At 41.9% G+C, this 18,403-nt stretch overlaps 1 protein-coding gene across 2 annotated transcripts in view; it reads left to right on the top strand.

The window, feature by feature from the left end:
• The window catches only part of RICTOR (RPTOR independent companion of MTOR complex 2), a 214,245-nt gene that overhangs the window by 138,119 nt on the left and 57,723 nt on the right, over positions 1–18,403 (top strand). For both annotated transcript variants that reach the window (XM_073621546.1, XM_073621535.1), the window contains exons 13-17: positions 903–993; positions 9,140–9,206; positions 9,284–9,364; positions 9,469–9,569; positions 13,084–13,249. In XM_073621546.1, coding sequence (XP_073477647.1) covers positions 903–993; positions 9,140–9,206; positions 9,284–9,364; positions 9,469–9,569; positions 13,084–13,249 — 506 coding nt within the window. The remainder of the gene's footprint in view (positions 1–902; positions 994–9,139; positions 9,207–9,283; positions 9,365–9,468; positions 9,570–13,083; positions 13,250–18,403) is intronic.

Here is an 18,403-nt window from a genome sequence, read left to right as displayed (position 1 = left end):
AAGCGTTGATGGATAGAAGCTTTTGATGTTACTCTAAAGTGGCACCCAGTAAGCACACAATAGCTCAGCATGGAAGATTCGCTGCACTGTCATTGCATAGTTAGTATGATGACCTCTCAGTTTTGTTTTGTTTTTCCAGCGCGCTTTTTTGCCCAAATTGTGGCAAAACATGCAGCACATTTAGGTGGCATTATTCGCAAAGGCACCCCAAACAGCGTGCAATTGTGTCATGATTGTCACACACAAAACACACATTTAAATATCGCTCTAAGCTCATCGACCCAGAACGGTGTATGAGTTTAGTTTGCATGACAAATGCTCAGAGCGCAGCCCATTCAAGTGAATAGGCTGCCCTATGCATGACACGTGGAATCACGTGAAAATTGTGGACACAAAATCGCAATATGTGAATGGGGCCTAAAAGCTTCATACATTCTAACTCTTAGGTACTCTGTAAAAAAAAAAAATGGCTGTAGCTACACTTTAAAGTTGAACTTCAGCGACGATATGCTTTGCAGCTTGGCCCACTAGAAGTATACACGTGGTATATGTGAGTAGCTTCTCTGGAAGCTGTAAATCACTGAAGTTGCGGGGGCCGCCTTCTTCACTGATGCCGTTTAGAGAATGCTTGCATTTTTACAATGAATGCAAAATAAACTATGCAGAATGGTAGCTGCTCGGCATTGTGCCTAGAAGATTGTGGCCCAGGCTACTAGAGTGATTTACAGCTTCCACAGAGGCCAATCAGGTATCACATAAACACACTTACATTGGGCTGAGCTGGCCGATTGTAAGTATGCAAAATATATTATCCCTGGACTTCATCTTTACGCAAAGAATATTTCTTCTGCATCCTAAAACACCATTCCTCTTCTAATACATATCCTTTCTTCTAATGTAAGATCCAAGTCGCTTTCAGGAGTCTTGGAGGCTTTCAGATGGGTTTGTAACAGCAGAAGCTAAAATAATTCTTCCACATCGAGCACGTTCCAGGTAAGTGCTATATGCCATTGAGACTGGTAGGGATTAATTAGAGTATGACTTCAGCTACGTGGGGAGAGTATAAAGGGGGATTAGAATGGAGTATACAACAATCAGCCATAATCTTATAACCGCTGACACATAAAAATAAATAAATATGCACCACCTAAAGAAGTGCCCCACTGAAAGCCATTCAACATGGATAGGCACCATATATTGCTCTCACATGCCATGGTTATGTTTGGAATTAAACCCCAAAATAGATTCTGCTGCTTCTCCTGAGTACGGGGAAATCACATGTGTGACACTTTGTGGGAGCCTAGTCACGTACGGGACCCCGAAAACCAATCACCATCTTCAGGATTTCTAAGGGCGTAAATTTTTGATTCTACTCCTCACTACCTATAGGCTATCACTACCTATCACAGTTTTGAAGGCCATTAAAATGCCAAGATAGCACAACCCCCCCCCAAAATGACTCCATTTTGGAAAGTAGAGCTATTTGCTGAGAGGCATGGTGAGTATTTTGCAGCTCTCGTTTGTTTTTGAAAATGAAGAACGAAGAATGTATTTTTTTTTTCTTTTTTTCAATTTTCAAAACATTGTGACAAAAAGCGAGATCTGCAAAATACTCACTATACCTCTCAGCAGATAGCTTGGGGTGTCTACTTTCCAAAATGGGGTCATGTGGGGGGGGGGGGGGTTGTGCCATCTGGGCATTCCATGGCCTCCAAAACTGTGTGAGGCAGTGAGGCGTGAAATCAAATATTTAAACCCTTAGAAAGCCTGCTTGGTTTTTGGGGTCCCGTACCGTATGCGGCTAGGCTCCCAAAAAGTCTCACACATGTGGTATCCCTGTACTCAGGAGAAGCAACAGAATGTATTTTGGGGTGTAATTTCACATATGCCCATGGCATGTTTGAGCAATATATCATTTAGTGACAACTTTCTGTAAAAATAACAAATAAAAATTTTTCCAGAAGCTTGTGGCAAAATATACGATATTCCATGGACTCAACATGCCTCTCAACAAATAGCTTGAAGTGTCTTCTTTCCAAAATGGGGTCATTTGGGGGTTTTTTTGTACTGTCCTGGCATTTTATGCACAACAATTAGAAGCTTATGTCACACATCACCCACTCTTCTAACCACTTGAAGACAAAGCCCTTTCTAACACTTTTTGTTTACATGAAAATTTTTTTTTTTTTTGCAAGAAAATTACTTTGATCCCCCAAACATTATATATTTAGATATTTATGTTTTTGCGCAGCGATTTTTCAAATGCTTTTTTTTTTTTTTTTTTTGGAAAAAACACACCTTTTTTTTAGTTTTAATGCACTAAAACTCACTATATTGCCCAAATGTTTGATGAAAGAAAAAAGATGATTTTAGGCCAAGTACATGGATACCAAACACGACATGCTTTAAAATTGCGCACAAACGTGCAGCGGCGACAAACTACACTAAAACATTTTTAAAAGCCTTTACAGGTTACCACTTTAGATTTACAGAGGAGGTCTACTGCTAAAATTACTGCCCACGATCTGACCTTCGCGGTGATACCTCACATGCATGGTGCAATTGCTTTTTACATATGACGCCAGACCGACGCTTGAATTCGCCTTTGCGCGAGAGCAGGGGGGGACAGGGGTGCTTTTAATTATTTATTTTGCTTTTTTATTTGATTTTTCAACTGTTACTTTAATTTTATTTTATATCATTTTTATTGTTATCTCAGGGAATGTAAATATCCCCTATGATCGCAATAGGTAGTGACAGGTACTCCTTTTTTTGAAAAAATTGGGGTCTCTCCTCTGCCCTCAAAGCATCTGACCACACCAAAATCGGTGTGATAAAATGCTTTCCCAATTTCCCAATAGCGCTGTTTATATCTGGCGAAATCTAAGTCATGAAATGCTCATAGCTTCTGGTTTCTTAGGCCAAAGAGATGATTGGAGCCGTGCTGGTCTCTGATCAGCGCTATGGTTAGCTGGCGGAACCACCGGCTGCATTCTCAGGTTCCCTGTTGGGACAGGAGAGCCAGAGAAAACCAGGGAAGACGGTGGGGGGGACGTTCCTTCCCACTGCTTGTAAAAGCAGTCTAGAGGCTAGAGCCGCTAGGATTGCTTTTACATGAAAGCCGACCGCTGGCTGAAAAGAATGATACCAAGATGATACCTAAACCCGCAGGCAGCATTCTGGTATAACTAACCACTCAAAGTCCAGCAACATACCAGTACGTTCCTGGTCCTTGTTGGCCATATATTGTAATCTTCTTTTTTTTTTTTTTTTTTTTTTTTTTTATGCAGCCTGTGGGCTGAACGAAAAAAGAGATTGATCGGTGGGTATGCTCACCATTAGAATACCTCCCTTCATCCACCCACTTCTAATGATGGGCATAAATGCACCATTTTGTTTTTAACTGTGGTGGTGAAATCACCCCCTACAGCGCTGGAGTCACGGCTTTATGTATCATGGAAGCAAACGCTGTTGCTGTCAAGATAAAGAAATCCGCGCTGCAACTGAATGGCATACCTGCTAAGCAAATGATGGTTAACAATAAAACAAAGTAACATTACAGTATAACAGTAAGACATACCATACCTGCAAAGCAAATACAAAAAAAAATAGTAAAAAATAAAACATTTTTTAAAGCAATCTGTGCCTAATATATATATATGCCGAAGCTTTGGGGCATCCGCCCCAAAAGTTAGGAGTAAGTCGCTCCGACACCCCTGCTGCCTCCATGCTTCGGCATATATGCTCTTTTTTTTTTTTTTTTTAAACTGTGGCGGTGAAATCAATTCCCACAGCGCTGGAGTCACGGCTTTATGTATCTTGGGAACAAACGCTGTTGCTGTCAAGATTAAAGAAATCCACGCAAATTTTTGGCTGAATTTGGACCTGAAACGGACCAGAAGACGCACAGGACTCCTGTGCAACTTGCACCGGAGCAGCTCCGGAGATGTGTGAACCGGCTCCGTAGAGAGTTGGTCACAATCTCCTGACATGCAAGTTGGATGCTGAGAAACCTGCATCCAATTCGCAATAGTGTGAACCCACACTGATCTAGAGAATAAAATGGTGGGTGTTGAATGTTTTTATGTCACACAATATTTGCACATTGGTTTTTCAAACATGATAAAAATAAAATACACTTTTTTTTCTATTGCAAATTCTTTTTGAGGTTATAACGTTTAAGGTACAAAACAGAGCCTAGTGGGCATAGCCCAGCTCAAACGGTGCATAAAAACAATATAGAACACCAAAAAAGAATGAAAATACAATGAACCACATCAGACTATTACTATAAGCACTCTGGTTAGGCCATAATCAGATTAGGTACGTACGGAGATAACCACTCACTAAAAGCTTTCCTTAGGCAGACCATACAAGATGCCATTTTCTTTCCTGCAACAAATTGCTCAATTGAGGGGATCTCAATTGGGAGGGTGGATCTACAGGTCAAACACATATAGCCCAAGCAGCACTAAGGATTTGTCTCCATAGAGGCATTAGTGGAAGGCGAATCAAGCTTTGGAGAAATTCTTGGGGCAACCTCTGAGTAGAGTCGCTCTACCGATGACTCCAGGTCTCAGTAGATCGCAGCTTTTAAAAATGATTCCTCAGACTCTGAGCAGCACCTCTGATCTTTGCACGGTGTTGATTAGTTGTCCCAATCGCTCAACTTTAATTATGGCATTGGTCGCGCATGGCAATCATGTCTATCCATATGTTTGGAGCCCCTTGGCTGTGCTTGCACCATGGATCACACATCCCTGCGTGTTTCACCCACTGCATTGCAATTGCACGGTTTTCAATATGATGTGGGTGTGAATACAAAGTTAACGACACCCCAAATGGATCACAAACGTAGTGCGGTTTGCCTACACCGCATCACTTAGTAGAAATATTGTAATTCTGTAGGAATTGTATAGGAGCACGGAGTGAGCTGGGGCTGAAGGTTTGCGCAAGTGATGTCTCTGGTGTTGCACTGTTACCAGGATCTCACCTATGAGGTTATTCTGATGAGGGAAAATTATCTATAGGGGTACTCTGTTTGGGCAACTGATCTATAATTTTACTCTGATGAGGGTGGCCTATCTGTAGGTGTGTTCTCATCGAGGTAGATGATCTTTAGGTGTACTCTGATGAGGCAGCTGATCTGTAGGTGTACTCTGAAGGGGGCCAACTGATCTGTAGGTATACTGTGATGGGGCAACTGATCTATGGGGTTACGCTAATTGGGGCAACTGATCAATGGGGATATTCTGATGAGGACAAATGGCCATGGAGTTACCCTGATTGGGGCAACTGATCTCTATTTTTACTCTGATGTACTGATCTTTGGTCGTACCCTGATTGGGGCAACTAATCAATGGTCTTATGAGGGCAACTGATCTATGGGGATATTATAATGACTGCAAATGTTTCAAGTGGGTACTCTGATGGGGGCAACTGATCAGTGGGGATATTTCTGATGAGGGCAGCTGATTTATACAGGTTTTCTGATTGGGGCAACTATTGGAGTACTCCGGCCTCTTCTTTGCAATTCCATGTCTCAATGGATCTGATCTTTTATGGATTCTTCTGGCTCAGGCACCTTTGATCCTTGTACAATCTTCATCAGCTGTGGCATTGGTGTCTCACATGGCAGTAATGTCTCTCTATAGGTGTAGAGCACTATGGCTGTACTTCGAACATTGAAGGTTTGTTCAAACACTACCTCATTCTTTTGCCTTTTAAGGTTGTGTTCACACTATTGCGAATTGGATACAGATTCCCCACATACAATTCACAATAGCAGGAGATTTTGACTGCCCCTCTATGGTACCGGTGGTTCAAATATCTCCGCTGCTGCTCCGGTGCAAATTTGCACAGGAGCCCTTTGCGTCTTTTGGTCCATTTTAGGTCCGACTTCAGCCAAAAATTCAGGCTGAAACTGTGAATGGGGACGTACTGGACCCCTGCTGTGAGAAGCATGCGAAGATAGTGTGAACCCAGCCTAAAGGAAGACTTCTGTTTGGTCATATAAGAGCTACCAAAGGACTATTCCATTTCTTAGGCTTGGAGATGCTGAGAATTTAACCCAGGGCCTCACATTTGCAACATGTGTTGCTCTACCACTGAGCTCAAATTAGTTTTTTGCCTAGCTTGGTTAATTTTCATTAATGTTATTGTCATGGGCTCCCTGGTAGCCTGGCTGAAAAAATACATGTTAGCAACCCAACATGTCCTGACTTGTTACCTCCCCCACAACCCTGACTCCCACCTCCCCCTTCAGTACAGACCCCTCAGTACGTGGAGGTAACTGATCTATAAGTGTATTCTGATGGGGCAACAGATGTATAATTGTACTCTGATGGTGGCAACTGATTTATAGGTGTACTGTAATGGGTTGCTACTGATCTATAAGTCTAATCTGATTGGGGCATCTGATGTATAAGTGTACTCTGTTAGGGGAAGCCGATCTGTAGGTGTATTGTGATGGGGGCAACAGTACACTTATACATCAGGGAAATGAGGATGAGGGCAATTGATCTCTGGGGATACCCTCATGGGGACAGCTGGTTAATGGGGATTTTCTGATGAGGGCAAATGGTTCATGGAGGTACTCTGATGGGAGCAGATGATCTATAAGTGTATTCTGATGGGAGCAAATGATCTATAAGGGTACTCTGATGGAGTATTGATGTAAAATTGTACTCTGATGGGGCAACACAGTACACTTATACATCAGAAATATGGGTGAGGGGGCAACTGATCTATAGGGTTATTCTGATGAGGGCAACTTATTAACCACTTGCCTACAGGGCACTTTCACCCCCTTCCTGCTGCCCAGGACAATTTTCAGCACAGTCGTACTTTGAATGCAAATTGTGCGGTCATGTAACACTGTACCCAAACTAAATTTTCATCATTTTTTTTCCACACAAAGCTTTCTTTTGGTGGTATTTAATCACCTCCCGAGTTTTTTTTATTTTTTACTAAAACAAAAAGACCAAAAAATTGTGAAAAGAAGAAGAAAAATTTTTTTATAGTTTGTTACAAAATTTTGCAAACAGGTAATTTTTCTTCTTCACTGATGTGCGCTAATGAGGCTGCACGGATGGGTGCTGATGAGGCTGCACGGATGGGCACTGCTGGGCTGCACTGATGAGGCGGCACTGATTGGCAGCACTGGTGGGCCAAAAAAACATTTTTCTTTTTCTTCCAAAATTGACGGGTTTTTTCTGCTTATAGCGCAAAAAATAAAAGCCGCAGAGGTGGTCAAATACCACCAAAAGAAAGCTCTATTTGTGCGAAAAAAGGACGTCAATTTTATTTGGGTACAGTGTCTCACGTCCGCGCAATTGTCAAAAAATGGCCTGGTCAGCTAAAGTGGTTAAGTTGTTGTGGCAAAACAGGGGACCCATCAAACCAACTGGCTCCTGCCGGGGTAGGGCTACATTAGGCAGCAAGTGAACGTGTCCCTAATGTTTGTGTTGAAAGTAAAAAGAAAAATGTGCCCGTTGAGGCAGTGGTTCTCAACTCCAGTTCTCAAGGCCCAACAGGTCATGTTTTCATGTTTTCTCTCAAATAAAATGGCTGTGGTAATTACTAAGGCAGTGAAACTGATCAAATCACCTGTGCACAATGATGGAAATCCTGAAAACATGACCTGTTGGGGCGCCTTGTGGACTGGAGTTGAGAAACACTGCGCTAAGGATTTGAGCAACTTTGACAAGGGCCAAACTGTAATGGCTAGATGACTGCGTTAGAGCAACTCCAAAACTGCAGCTCCTGTGGCATGTTCTGGCCAGACCGGCGGAGGCAGTGATATGCCACTGATGGCTTGGTGTCAGATACCACAGCGTACCTACTGAGGTCTTGTGGAGTCCATGCCTCAAGGGGACAGGGCTGTTTTGGCAGCAAAAGGGGGATTTGCTCAATATTAGGTGGGTGGCCATAATGTTATGGTTAATTGGTGTAGATTGGTAATCAGAACAGTTATCTGAAATCCTTGCCTAATGTTAACTTCTGTCAGGATCAGAGAGGTGCCTCACTGCAATGTTTCTCAACTCCAGTCCTCAAGTACCCCCAACAGGTCATGTTTTCAGGCTTCCCATTATTTTGCACAGGTGATTTGATCAGTTTCACTGCCTTAGTATTTACCACAGCCGGTTCATTTGAGGGGAATCCAGAAAACATGACCTGGTGGGGGTACTTGAGGACTTGAGTTGAGAAACATTGCCTTACTGGACAGCTCTACTCTGAGACAAATGGTTATTTACTATTGCTAAACACCCCTTGTGAAAATGGTAGGTGACTGTCCTTCAAATGTCTTTAGTACTTACTTCCTTTAACCGCTTGCCACATTTTTCATATACATTTTAAAATCTGCATTTATTTGGTAAAAACAATACTACTTGGAACCCCCCAAACATTATATATTCTCTGAAAGCAGAGGCCCTGGTTAACAAAATGGTGGCAGTGACGGATACGGTTTATGGAGACATCCGTTGTCTCCCCTGCCCTTCAAAGCATCTGATCAAACAGATCGGGTTTGATCAAAAAAAGCACTGAAATAGGAAGTGACAAAACCCTTGTCTCTTCCGGCTTCATTCATCACAGAGAAGATCCATCTCTTCTGTGGTCAGCCAACCTGATCACTTGTACTGGTCCCGAGCTCCCTGATAGAACAGAGGTGTCTTGGAATTGCAGCCACCGGAGGGGGTGGGCCCCCTTCCGAGCCCTGTAAAAGTGATTGGGTGGCGTTATTGCCACTCAGATCACTTTTACAGTAAAGCCGATCGCAGACTCTGAAAAATTAGTTAGTGGTTAATCAAGTCTTAGAGCCATGTGTGCAGATCAGAAATCCTAAAGCTGTTCATTGAGAAATAAGAAAGTTGAATACCTTTATGTAAAACATTGTTGAACTTTTATTTGTAAATAAAACAAAAAATTTAAAAAAAAAAGGGTGGCAGCACCATTCAAAAATCTTATGATCAATCTGACTACAGTAAGCTAATTTTGATTGGTTGCTGTGGGCAATATAGTTATTATTCATGGAGCCTGTATGTTTAATCTGTGCAGAAATTGAGTATCTCTTCCTCTTGTCTGTAAGCACATCTCATAGGACCCAGAATATTTGACAGACAATTTCTTTATTTTACAGACCTGATCTCATTGACAATTATCTAGCGCTTGTACTTTCTGCTTTCATTACAAATGGCTTGTTGGAGGTAAGTGATCAAAGGTCATGTGCAGCTTTGCATGTCTTTTTATTCCTACTCTTTTTGACCTCTATTATTTGATTTAGGGGCTGGTGGAGGTAATAACGAGCAGTGATGATGATGTGTCTGTCAGAGCAACAATCATCCTTGGGGAGCTCTTGCACATGGTAAAAGATTTTTTTTTTAATGATATCTTGGAAAATATGCTGGATTTTTGAGCATTTGACTGCATTTTGTTTGTAATCCTCCATGTCTTTGTTTTGTACTGCAGGCAAACACAATCCTTCCACATTCACACAGTCATCACTTACATTGTTTACCAACCCTGATGAACATGGCGGCATCGTTTGACATCCCCAAGGATAAACGACTGTATGTATCATATATAAGACACTAAGGCCCCATACACACTATTAGATTTTCTGCGGATTTTTGTCTTCGGATTTACCAAAACCATATAATGAGGTCAAACCTTAAGAGTTTCAATTTGTATGCAATCAGACAGGCCCTTGCACTACATGGTTTTGATAAATCTGAAGACAAAAATCTGCAGAAAATTTATTAGTGTGTATGGGGCCTAAGAGCTCATGTTGACGGGTGTTTTCCTGCTTTTATGTGCGTTTGAAGCCCCATTAAAAATGCATATCAGCAAAATCCTGTAGACTTTATTTGAGCAATACATATAACAGTTTAGAGGCTGTGATTACCCTGAATTGTGTTGCACTGTTTCTTTGGATACAGTTGTGCTCATAAGTTTACCCTGGCAGAATTTATGATTTCTTGGCCATTTTTCAGAAAATATGAATGATAAGACAAAAACTTTTCTTTCACTCATGGTTAGTGTTTTGCTGAAGCCATTTATTATTAATCAACTGTGTTTACTCTTTTTAAATCATAATGACAACAGAAACTACCCAAATGACCCTGATCAAAAGTTTACATACCCCAGTTCTTAATACCGTGTATTGCCCCCTTTAACATCAGTGACAGCTTGAAGTCTTTTGTGGTATTTGTGGATGAGGCTCTTTATCTTCTCAGATGGTAAAGCTGCCCATTCCTCTTGGCAAAAAGCCTCCAGTTCCTGTAAATTCTTGGGCTGTCTTGCATGAACTGCAAGTTTGAGATCTCCCCAGAGTGGCTCAATGATATTGAGGTCAGGAGACTGAGATGGCCACTCCAGAACCTTCACTTTATTCTGCTGTAGCCAATAACAGGTCGACCTGGCCTTGTGTTTTAGATCATTGTTATGTTGGAATGTCCAAGTACGTCCCATGCGCAGCTTCCTGGCTGATGAATGCAAATGTTCCTCCAGTATTTTTTGATAACATACTGCATTCATCTTGCCATCAATTTTGACCAAATTTCCTGTGCCTTTGTAGCTCACACATCCCCAAAACATCAGCGATCCACCTCAGTGTTTCACAGCAGGAATGGTGTACCTTTCATCATAGGCCTTATTGACTCCTCTCCAAATGTAGCATTTATATTTGTGGCCAAAAAGCTCAATTTTGGTCTCATCACTCCAAATGACTTTGTGCCAGAAGGTTTGAAGCTTGTCTCTGCTGTTTGTCGTATTGTAAGTGGGATAATTTGTGGCATTTACGTAGTAATGGCTTTCTTCTGGAAACGCGACCATGCAGCCCATCTTTCTTCAAGAGCCTCCTTATAGTGCATCTTGAAACAGCCACACCACATGTTTTCAAAGAGTCCTGTATTTCACCTGAATTTATTTGTGGGTTTTTCTTTGCATCCCGAACAATTTTCCTGGCAGTTGTGGCTGAAATTTTAGTTGGTCTACCTGACCGTGGTTTGGTTTCAACAGAACCCCTCATTTTCCACTTCTTGATTAGAGTTTGAACACTGCTGATTGGCATTCTCAATTCCTTGGATATCTTTTTTTTTTTTTTTTTTTTTTTTTTTTAATCACTTTCCTGTTTTATACAGTTCAACTACCTTTTCCTGCAGATCCTTTGACAATTCTTTTGCTTTCCCCATGACTCAGAATCCAGAAATGTCAGTGCAGTACTGGATGAAAGATGCAAGGGTCTGTCAGGAGTTCAGAAACTCATTGACCTTTTATACACACACACCAATTACAAGAAAATAGATCACAGGTGAGGATGGTTACCTTTAATAGCCATTCAAACCCCTTTGTGTCAACTTGTGTGCATGTTATCAGGCCAAAACCACCAGGGTATGTAAACTTTTGATCAGATTCATTTTCTGTTGTGATTATGATTTAAAAAGAGTAAACACAGTTGTTGATAATAAATGGCTTCAACCAAACACTAACCATGAGTGAAAGAAAGGGTTTTTGTGTTCATTCATATTCTCTGAAAAATGGCCAAGAAATCATAAATTCTGCCAGCGTATGTAAACTTATGAGCACAAATGTATATGTCCTTTTGAAGTGCATTTGAACTGCAAGCAACCCAAGCCAAGCTCAGCCTCTTATTGTCAAATGCAGCTTTTTCAGGTTCAAAGCAGCTGTATGAATTACAAATGGAAATGCATCAATGTCCAAAAAACACAAACCTTTGATATAGTTTCCTAATGTAAAAAATCTGCAGTACCAAATATTAGCAGCGTTTTTTGAATACAGAACTTAGTGTTAATATTTTTTGTTAGCAAGTATTCCTTAAAGTGATACTAAAGTCTACTTTTTTTTTTCTTTAAAAATAACCATGTTATACTTACCTACTCTGTGAAATGATTTTTTAGAGCAGCTCAGATCCTCCTCTTCTCGGGTCCCTCTTCAGTGCTCCTGATCCCTCACTGCTGTGGAGTGCCCCCACTTGCTATGGGGGAACCCTGGGCCGATTCAGACACGGAGCTGCTGTTCAGCCTTGACCCCTCTCTCCTCTGATTGGCTAACTGACTTTGTCAGCAATGGGAGCCAATGGCGCCGCTGCTGAGTCTCAGCCAATCAGGAGGGGGGATCCCGGACGGCCAAGGCACTCATGCAACATTCCTGGATAGAGATGGTCTGAGGGGGGCTGCTGCTGCAGACAGAAGGTTTTCTTTATCTTAATGCATAGAATACATTAGGATAAAAAAATCCTTCTGCCTTTACAACCACTTTAACCCCACATTTGATTACTTTCCTTTCCTACCTTGATCATACAGATTTAAAAGCAATATCTGGTACATGGCCTTATGTATAACAATGCTGGGTCTTCCAACCAGGACTGTTAATTTAGGTTAACGTGGTCCCATAGGTTATGTTGGTTTTAAAGCTGAACTCCAGGAAATTAGCTCCTTTGTAAAAAGTGAAAGCACGCTATGATTTCAGTCCAACCAGGTGCATGACATCTCCTGGACTTATAGCTGTTATTTAAATTTGGCAATTTATTGCCCTCCTGGAAGACTGCTATTGCTGTAGTTTCAGGAGCCCAAATCTGTACCCTCTAGTCTCTGGCATCTTCAGCAGTAGAGTCGTTAGAGCTGCTATGCCCGACCCTCCTCTCCTGCCCAGTCACAGAAGCCTTGTATTATGTAAACTCATGCACAAAATACAAGGGCTTATGTGAATGGGCAGCAGAGCGGAGGGCCAGGCATAGCTGCACGGTGTGCTTTTTTCCTCTCTCGCCCCCCCCAGTGTCTCATTGTATGCTGTAGCAGAGCCATAAACCTGTCAGATATAATACAGTTAAGTCCGAGAAGTGACATGTACTCCTTGGACTTAACTCATAGCATGCCTTTACTTTTTCCAAAATGGTTGAATTCCTGAAATTCAGCTTACATCTTGACTTTTAGAGATGAATAGGGTTTAAGTTTAATGATAATTTTTTACAAAATTCTTAGATGTAAAAGGTGTAAATTTGGAATGTGTGTCAGGGATTCCTGTAGTCACAGGAAGTAATAATTTGTTATATAAAATTTGCAGGCGGGCCAGTGCAGCAGTAAACTGCTTGAAACGCTTCCATGAAATGAAGAAACGAGGACCGAAACCTTACAGCCTGTATCTAGATCACATTGTACAGAAAGCGATGGCTACCCACCAAAAACGCGATCAGCACACGCGTGTACAGAAGGATATTTTTATTCTGAAGGTGAGAAGAAAGTGCTTTTTCTTTCATTCAAGTGAAGATCTCCCAAACATGTAGCTGAAGAAGAGTTGCTGTGTATAGTCCATTAATGCTTTTTATATCCTTTTTCTTGCTTTAGAGAGCAAGAATTTGCAGTGCTTAGCAGTCTCACAAATTGTGTCTGTGCTTGCCCCTGTATGCTTTGTTTACATGCCTAAGGCTTGCCATTACATTATATAATTTTCCTTTAGCTTTACCAAAACCATATACTATGAGGTCAGACCTAAACACTTTCACTTTTTATGCAGTCAGGCGGGCCCTTGCACTACATAGTTGAAGGTAGATCTAAAGGAACTAAAAGAACTAAGGAATGGACTTTATAGGCACATGGGTAGATTTTGTATAGAGGTGCGGTACTGGTGAGTAGGGATACTAGTTGGTAGCCTACTATAGGTGTAATCTGATGGTCTGCATATAACAGCATGAGGATAAAAGCGAAATCAACACCTAGGAGAGGTAACCCCTTAAACAGGGCCAGACCGTGGACACCGTGTGTTCAGCCTGATATGCGAACCAGCTATCAGGCTGAACACACGGTGTCCACGGTCTGGCCCTGTTTAAGGGGTTACCTCTCCTAGGTGTTGATTTCGCTTTTATCCTCATGCTGTTATATGCAGACCATCAGATTACACCTATACTAGGCTACCAACTAGATCCCTACTCGCAAGTACCGCACTGTTATACATTCTGTGGTCTCTGGATGAGACCCAGAAAACCGCACCTTTTAGCTTTTTCCTGACATCTTCTACCTCGCATCTGCTTTCTGCATGAATTTCATGTGCTCCCGAGGAAGCGTGCTCCCACGCGCAACATGTCGAGCAACTAAAAGTTCATGTATACCCGGACTCGCAACCTGACCCACAAGTCTGTCTGTTTACTCTTCCAACAGAATCACCATTACGGGAATTTCTATTTCCAGACTGCTGGTCACATTACCAACTCTACGTATCGTGTAAAGTAGGGTCCAGGTTGTGTGGGGGTTATTAAAACAGTAATCCTACCAAATTTTATATATTTGTATCTGTATTTTCTGTTTGTACTATATGAATTTTTGTACTCAATAAATTAGTTTTATCATTTTTAGAAAATCTACCTGTGTGCCTATAAAGTCCATTCCTTAGTTCTTTAGTACCTGCCCTTCTAGTACATGCCCTTCTAGGATGCTGGCACACTGCTACCTGTGCACCCACAGTGTCACCCTGTGAGAGTACACATTCATTTGGAAATATCCTTCAAATAGATCTAAAGGAAATTGAGTAAGAAATCTGTATAAATGTATGGCCAGCCTAAGTTACAGTCACTGGATGATAGTGTTGCGGTCTGTTTGCTGATGAGGAAATAAGTGTGTGGCCTTTAGAACGCATTGCAGGAAACTCTCAATTTGTGTGTGTTTCCCGCACTGCCTTTTCAATCTGCAGCGGATGTCAGTGCAATGTTAACAATACCCCAAACGCATACACAGCATGTTTGTCTTCACCGGATTGCATGGTACAAAACTAGCATGTGTTCTGGTTGCGCTTCCAAAAGTAGTGCATGTGCTACTTCGGTGCTATGTGGTGCCATTTCAGCTCATTCAAAATGAATGGGTTTAAATCGAACCGTACTAAATCACATTTGAATTGCTCAGGAATGCACTACGTATTCCTGTGCGATTCATAGATGATTCATAGTGTTAACCTAGCCTAAATCCACCTCATGTTGGCTCACAGATTATTTTGGTTCGAATGAAACATACCTACTACATTCCCTGTTCTGTGGGCACTGTTGTTACCAGATGGGTGACTTTTTTCCATTACCGACTTACACTATGAGGGTGACTTACTAAAACTGGAGAGTACAAAATCTGGTGCCGCTCTTCGTAGAAACAATCAGGTTCCAGGCTTTTTTGTCAAAGCTTAATGGAACAAGTTGAAGTTAGAAGCTGATTGGCTACCATGCACAGCTGCACCAGATTTTGCACTCTCTAGTTTTAGTAAATGCTATGTGTGTTAGTGGAGAAGGCTACGACTTGTTAGAGAAGCAGGGCTTTGCTTTCTAGGGTCAGAGCTGGCCCCATAATGGCTAGTATCTGATGACTGGTGGAAAAATGGAGATAACCTAGATCCCCAGACAAAAATTAAGCAGAGAGATAGTGCAGTTTCTCAAGTGCAGCTTTCACTCCAACAAGGATAACAGTGAGCAGCACAGTAGTAACATCCCCTAATCTCACTCCACATCTCCTGAGACTGTCAGATCTCTCAGAGCAGATCTTCAGCTGTAAGAACATGTCTGGAATTGTACTGTTCATATTTAAAAAATGACAGAAGTTTTATCCAGAGGGAATTTAAGACAAAAAAGGTACATTTTTGCTTAAGCAGGTAACATTTCTAGGTGATAGTATATGTTTACTTTGCAACAAGTTCCAAACCTATTACTGTTACTAGTGAGGGCTCTTGCACTTCTTTTTTTAAATAACAAACATGTTATACTTACATCCTCTGTGCAGTTGGTTTTGCACAGACCAGCCCCAATCCTCCTTCTCGGGTCCTTCTTTGCTGCTCCTAGTCCTACCTCCTTTGAGTGCCCCTCAGCCAGCAGCTTGTTACAGGTTGTCACCCAAGCCGAGTCAGTGCTCTGTGTATCCATTCAGACACAGAGCCCCGACCTGGCCCGTTCCCTCTCTGCCCTGATTGACTGACTGACTTTGACAGCCACGGGAGCCAATAGCGCTGCTGCTCTGTCTCAGCCAATCAGGAGGAGTGTACTGGATGACTGAGGGGATCGTAGACATTGCTGAAGAGAGAAGAAGGTAGGTAATTGGGGGCGGGGGGGTGGGGGGGCTGCTACACACAGGGTTTTTTTTATCTTAATGCATAGAATGCATTAAGATAAAAAAACCTTCTGCCTTTACAACTCCTTTAAAGCAAAGCTCCACCGAAAGGGATATCACTGCTTCTTTGCTTTCTAACCCCTCCGCTGCCACATTTGGCACCTTTCGGGGGGGGAGCAGGTACCTGTTTTTGACAAGGACCCGTGTCCTGTGGAAATTCAGGGAACCAGCTGTGCAGACGCAAGGCTTCAGTGACAGTTCCCCTTATGAGGAATGGCAGCGGCACCCGGCATTGTAAAATCGGCTTGGGTGCCAACATAGCGGGATCCCTGGACAGGTAATAGTCCTAATATTAAAAGTCAGCAGCTACAGTATTGGTAGCTGCTGACTTTTAATTTTTTTTGGGGGGGGGGGGGGTCTGCGCTGGAGGTCCTCTTTAAACACCTCTTTTACAGGTGTTTGATCTCTTTTTCAGCCTGTAAAAACACTTCTGTTTTAGCCTATGCGTTCATGCGCACATAGCCGTTTACACCTGTACTGAAAGGGGAGCGTTTACAGGCTGAAATACCCCCATCTTCGACACATTCAGGAGAGGAGGTTCTGGGCAGAAAATCTGCTTGACCCGCATAAAGGCTAGGCACAATTAGTGATTGAACATTCATTCCAGTGACTAGAATAACTTAATGTTCTGGTCAATTGAATCCATAAACACTCAACGTGCTTAAACGCGTGTGCAATTTGTGGCTTTAGGCACATTTTTTTTTAAGCTGCTTTTTCCTGCCAGGAGTTAAAGGCGTTCAGAGGAGAAATTACATGTATTGACATTTCATGCTGTTTGCCCCACATTAGACCCCTTTCACACTGGGGCCGCATTAGCGATAAACCACAGCTTGTTTTAGCAGTGCTTTACTGCTGTTTAAGCGACGCTTTTCGGCCGCTAGGAGGGCACTTTTAACCCCAAAAAAGAGGTTAAAACTCACGTGTTGTGTCGCTTCGGAAGTGCTGCCCATTCATTCCAATTGGCAGGGCGTTTTGGGAGCGCTAAATACAGCGCTCCCAAAGATGCTTCTTGCACGACTGAAAAGTCACACTTGAATGAATGGGAGGTGGTTTTCAGGCGCTTAGCAGAGGCTATTTCCAGCACTAAAGCGCCTAAAAACCACCCCAGTGTGAAAGGTGTCTTAGAGCTGCACGATTAATCATTCAAGAATCAAAATTTGCAATTCTACCCTCCTCCCAATCTTAACACAGGAACAGCATTTTCCCCATTCAGTGCAGAGTGTTCTCTGCTCACTACTGAGAACTGTCAAAAAAAAGAAAACAGGCAGCCTGCCAAGTTTATCACAACATGGCTTAGGGAGATAAAGAGAAACATTGTATCTTCTGTTCTTTTAGATCATATGAATGAACTTCAGTCTGTAAATGAGGTCAGTTTAACCACTTAACGACTGACACAAGTTAAAATCAGTATTTTTTGCTAGAAAATTACTTGGAACCCCCCAACTTTATATATTTTAACAAAGACCCTAGAGAATAAAATGGCGGCCGTTGCGGTATTTTATGTCACACTGTATTTGCACAACAGTTTTTCAAACACAATTTTTTTGGAAAAAATACACTTTAATGAATTAATAAATGAAACAGTAAAGTTAGATCATATTTTTTTGTAGAATGTGAAAGATGTTACGCCATGAGAATCGTGAGAGAGAATCATGGTCTTTAACCCAAGGAAAAACATAGTAATTCTCATTTTGGCCAGAATTGTGCAGCTCTACCCCACATCATTCTGGAAAGAAAGAATCATACATTGTCCTCTGTGTACAGTATCTCACAAAAGTGAGTACACCCCTCACATTTTTTAAAATATTTTGTTATATCTTTTCATGTGACAACACTGAAGAAATGACACTTTTCTTCAATGTAAAGTAGTGAGTGTACAGCTTGTATAACAGTGTAAATTTGCTGTCCCCTCAAAATAACGCAACACACAGCCATTAATGTCTAAACTGCTAGCAACAAAAGTGAGTACATCCCTAAGTGAAAATGTCCAAATTGGCCCCAAAGTGTCAATATTTTGTGTGGCCACCATTATTTTCCAGCACTGCGTTAACCCTCTTGGACATGGAGTTCACCAGAGCTTCACAGGTTGCCACTGGAGTCCTCTTGCACTCCTCTGACGACATCACGGATGTTTAGGTCTGGAGACATGCTTGGTCAGTCCATCACCTTTACCCTCAGCTTCTTTAGCAAGGTAGTGGTCATCTTGGAGGTGTGTTTGAGGTTGTTATCATGTTGGAATACTGCCCTGC

This window comes from Aquarana catesbeiana, linkage group LG01 (genome assembly GCF_042186555.1).
Source record: "Aquarana catesbeiana isolate 2022-GZ linkage group LG01, ASM4218655v1, whole genome shotgun sequence".
Lineage (NCBI taxonomy): Eukaryota > Metazoa > Chordata > Amphibia > Anura > Ranidae > Aquarana > Aquarana catesbeiana.
Note: the sequence above shows the minus strand (reverse complement) of the source record. Positions and strands in the feature narration are given on the sequence as shown.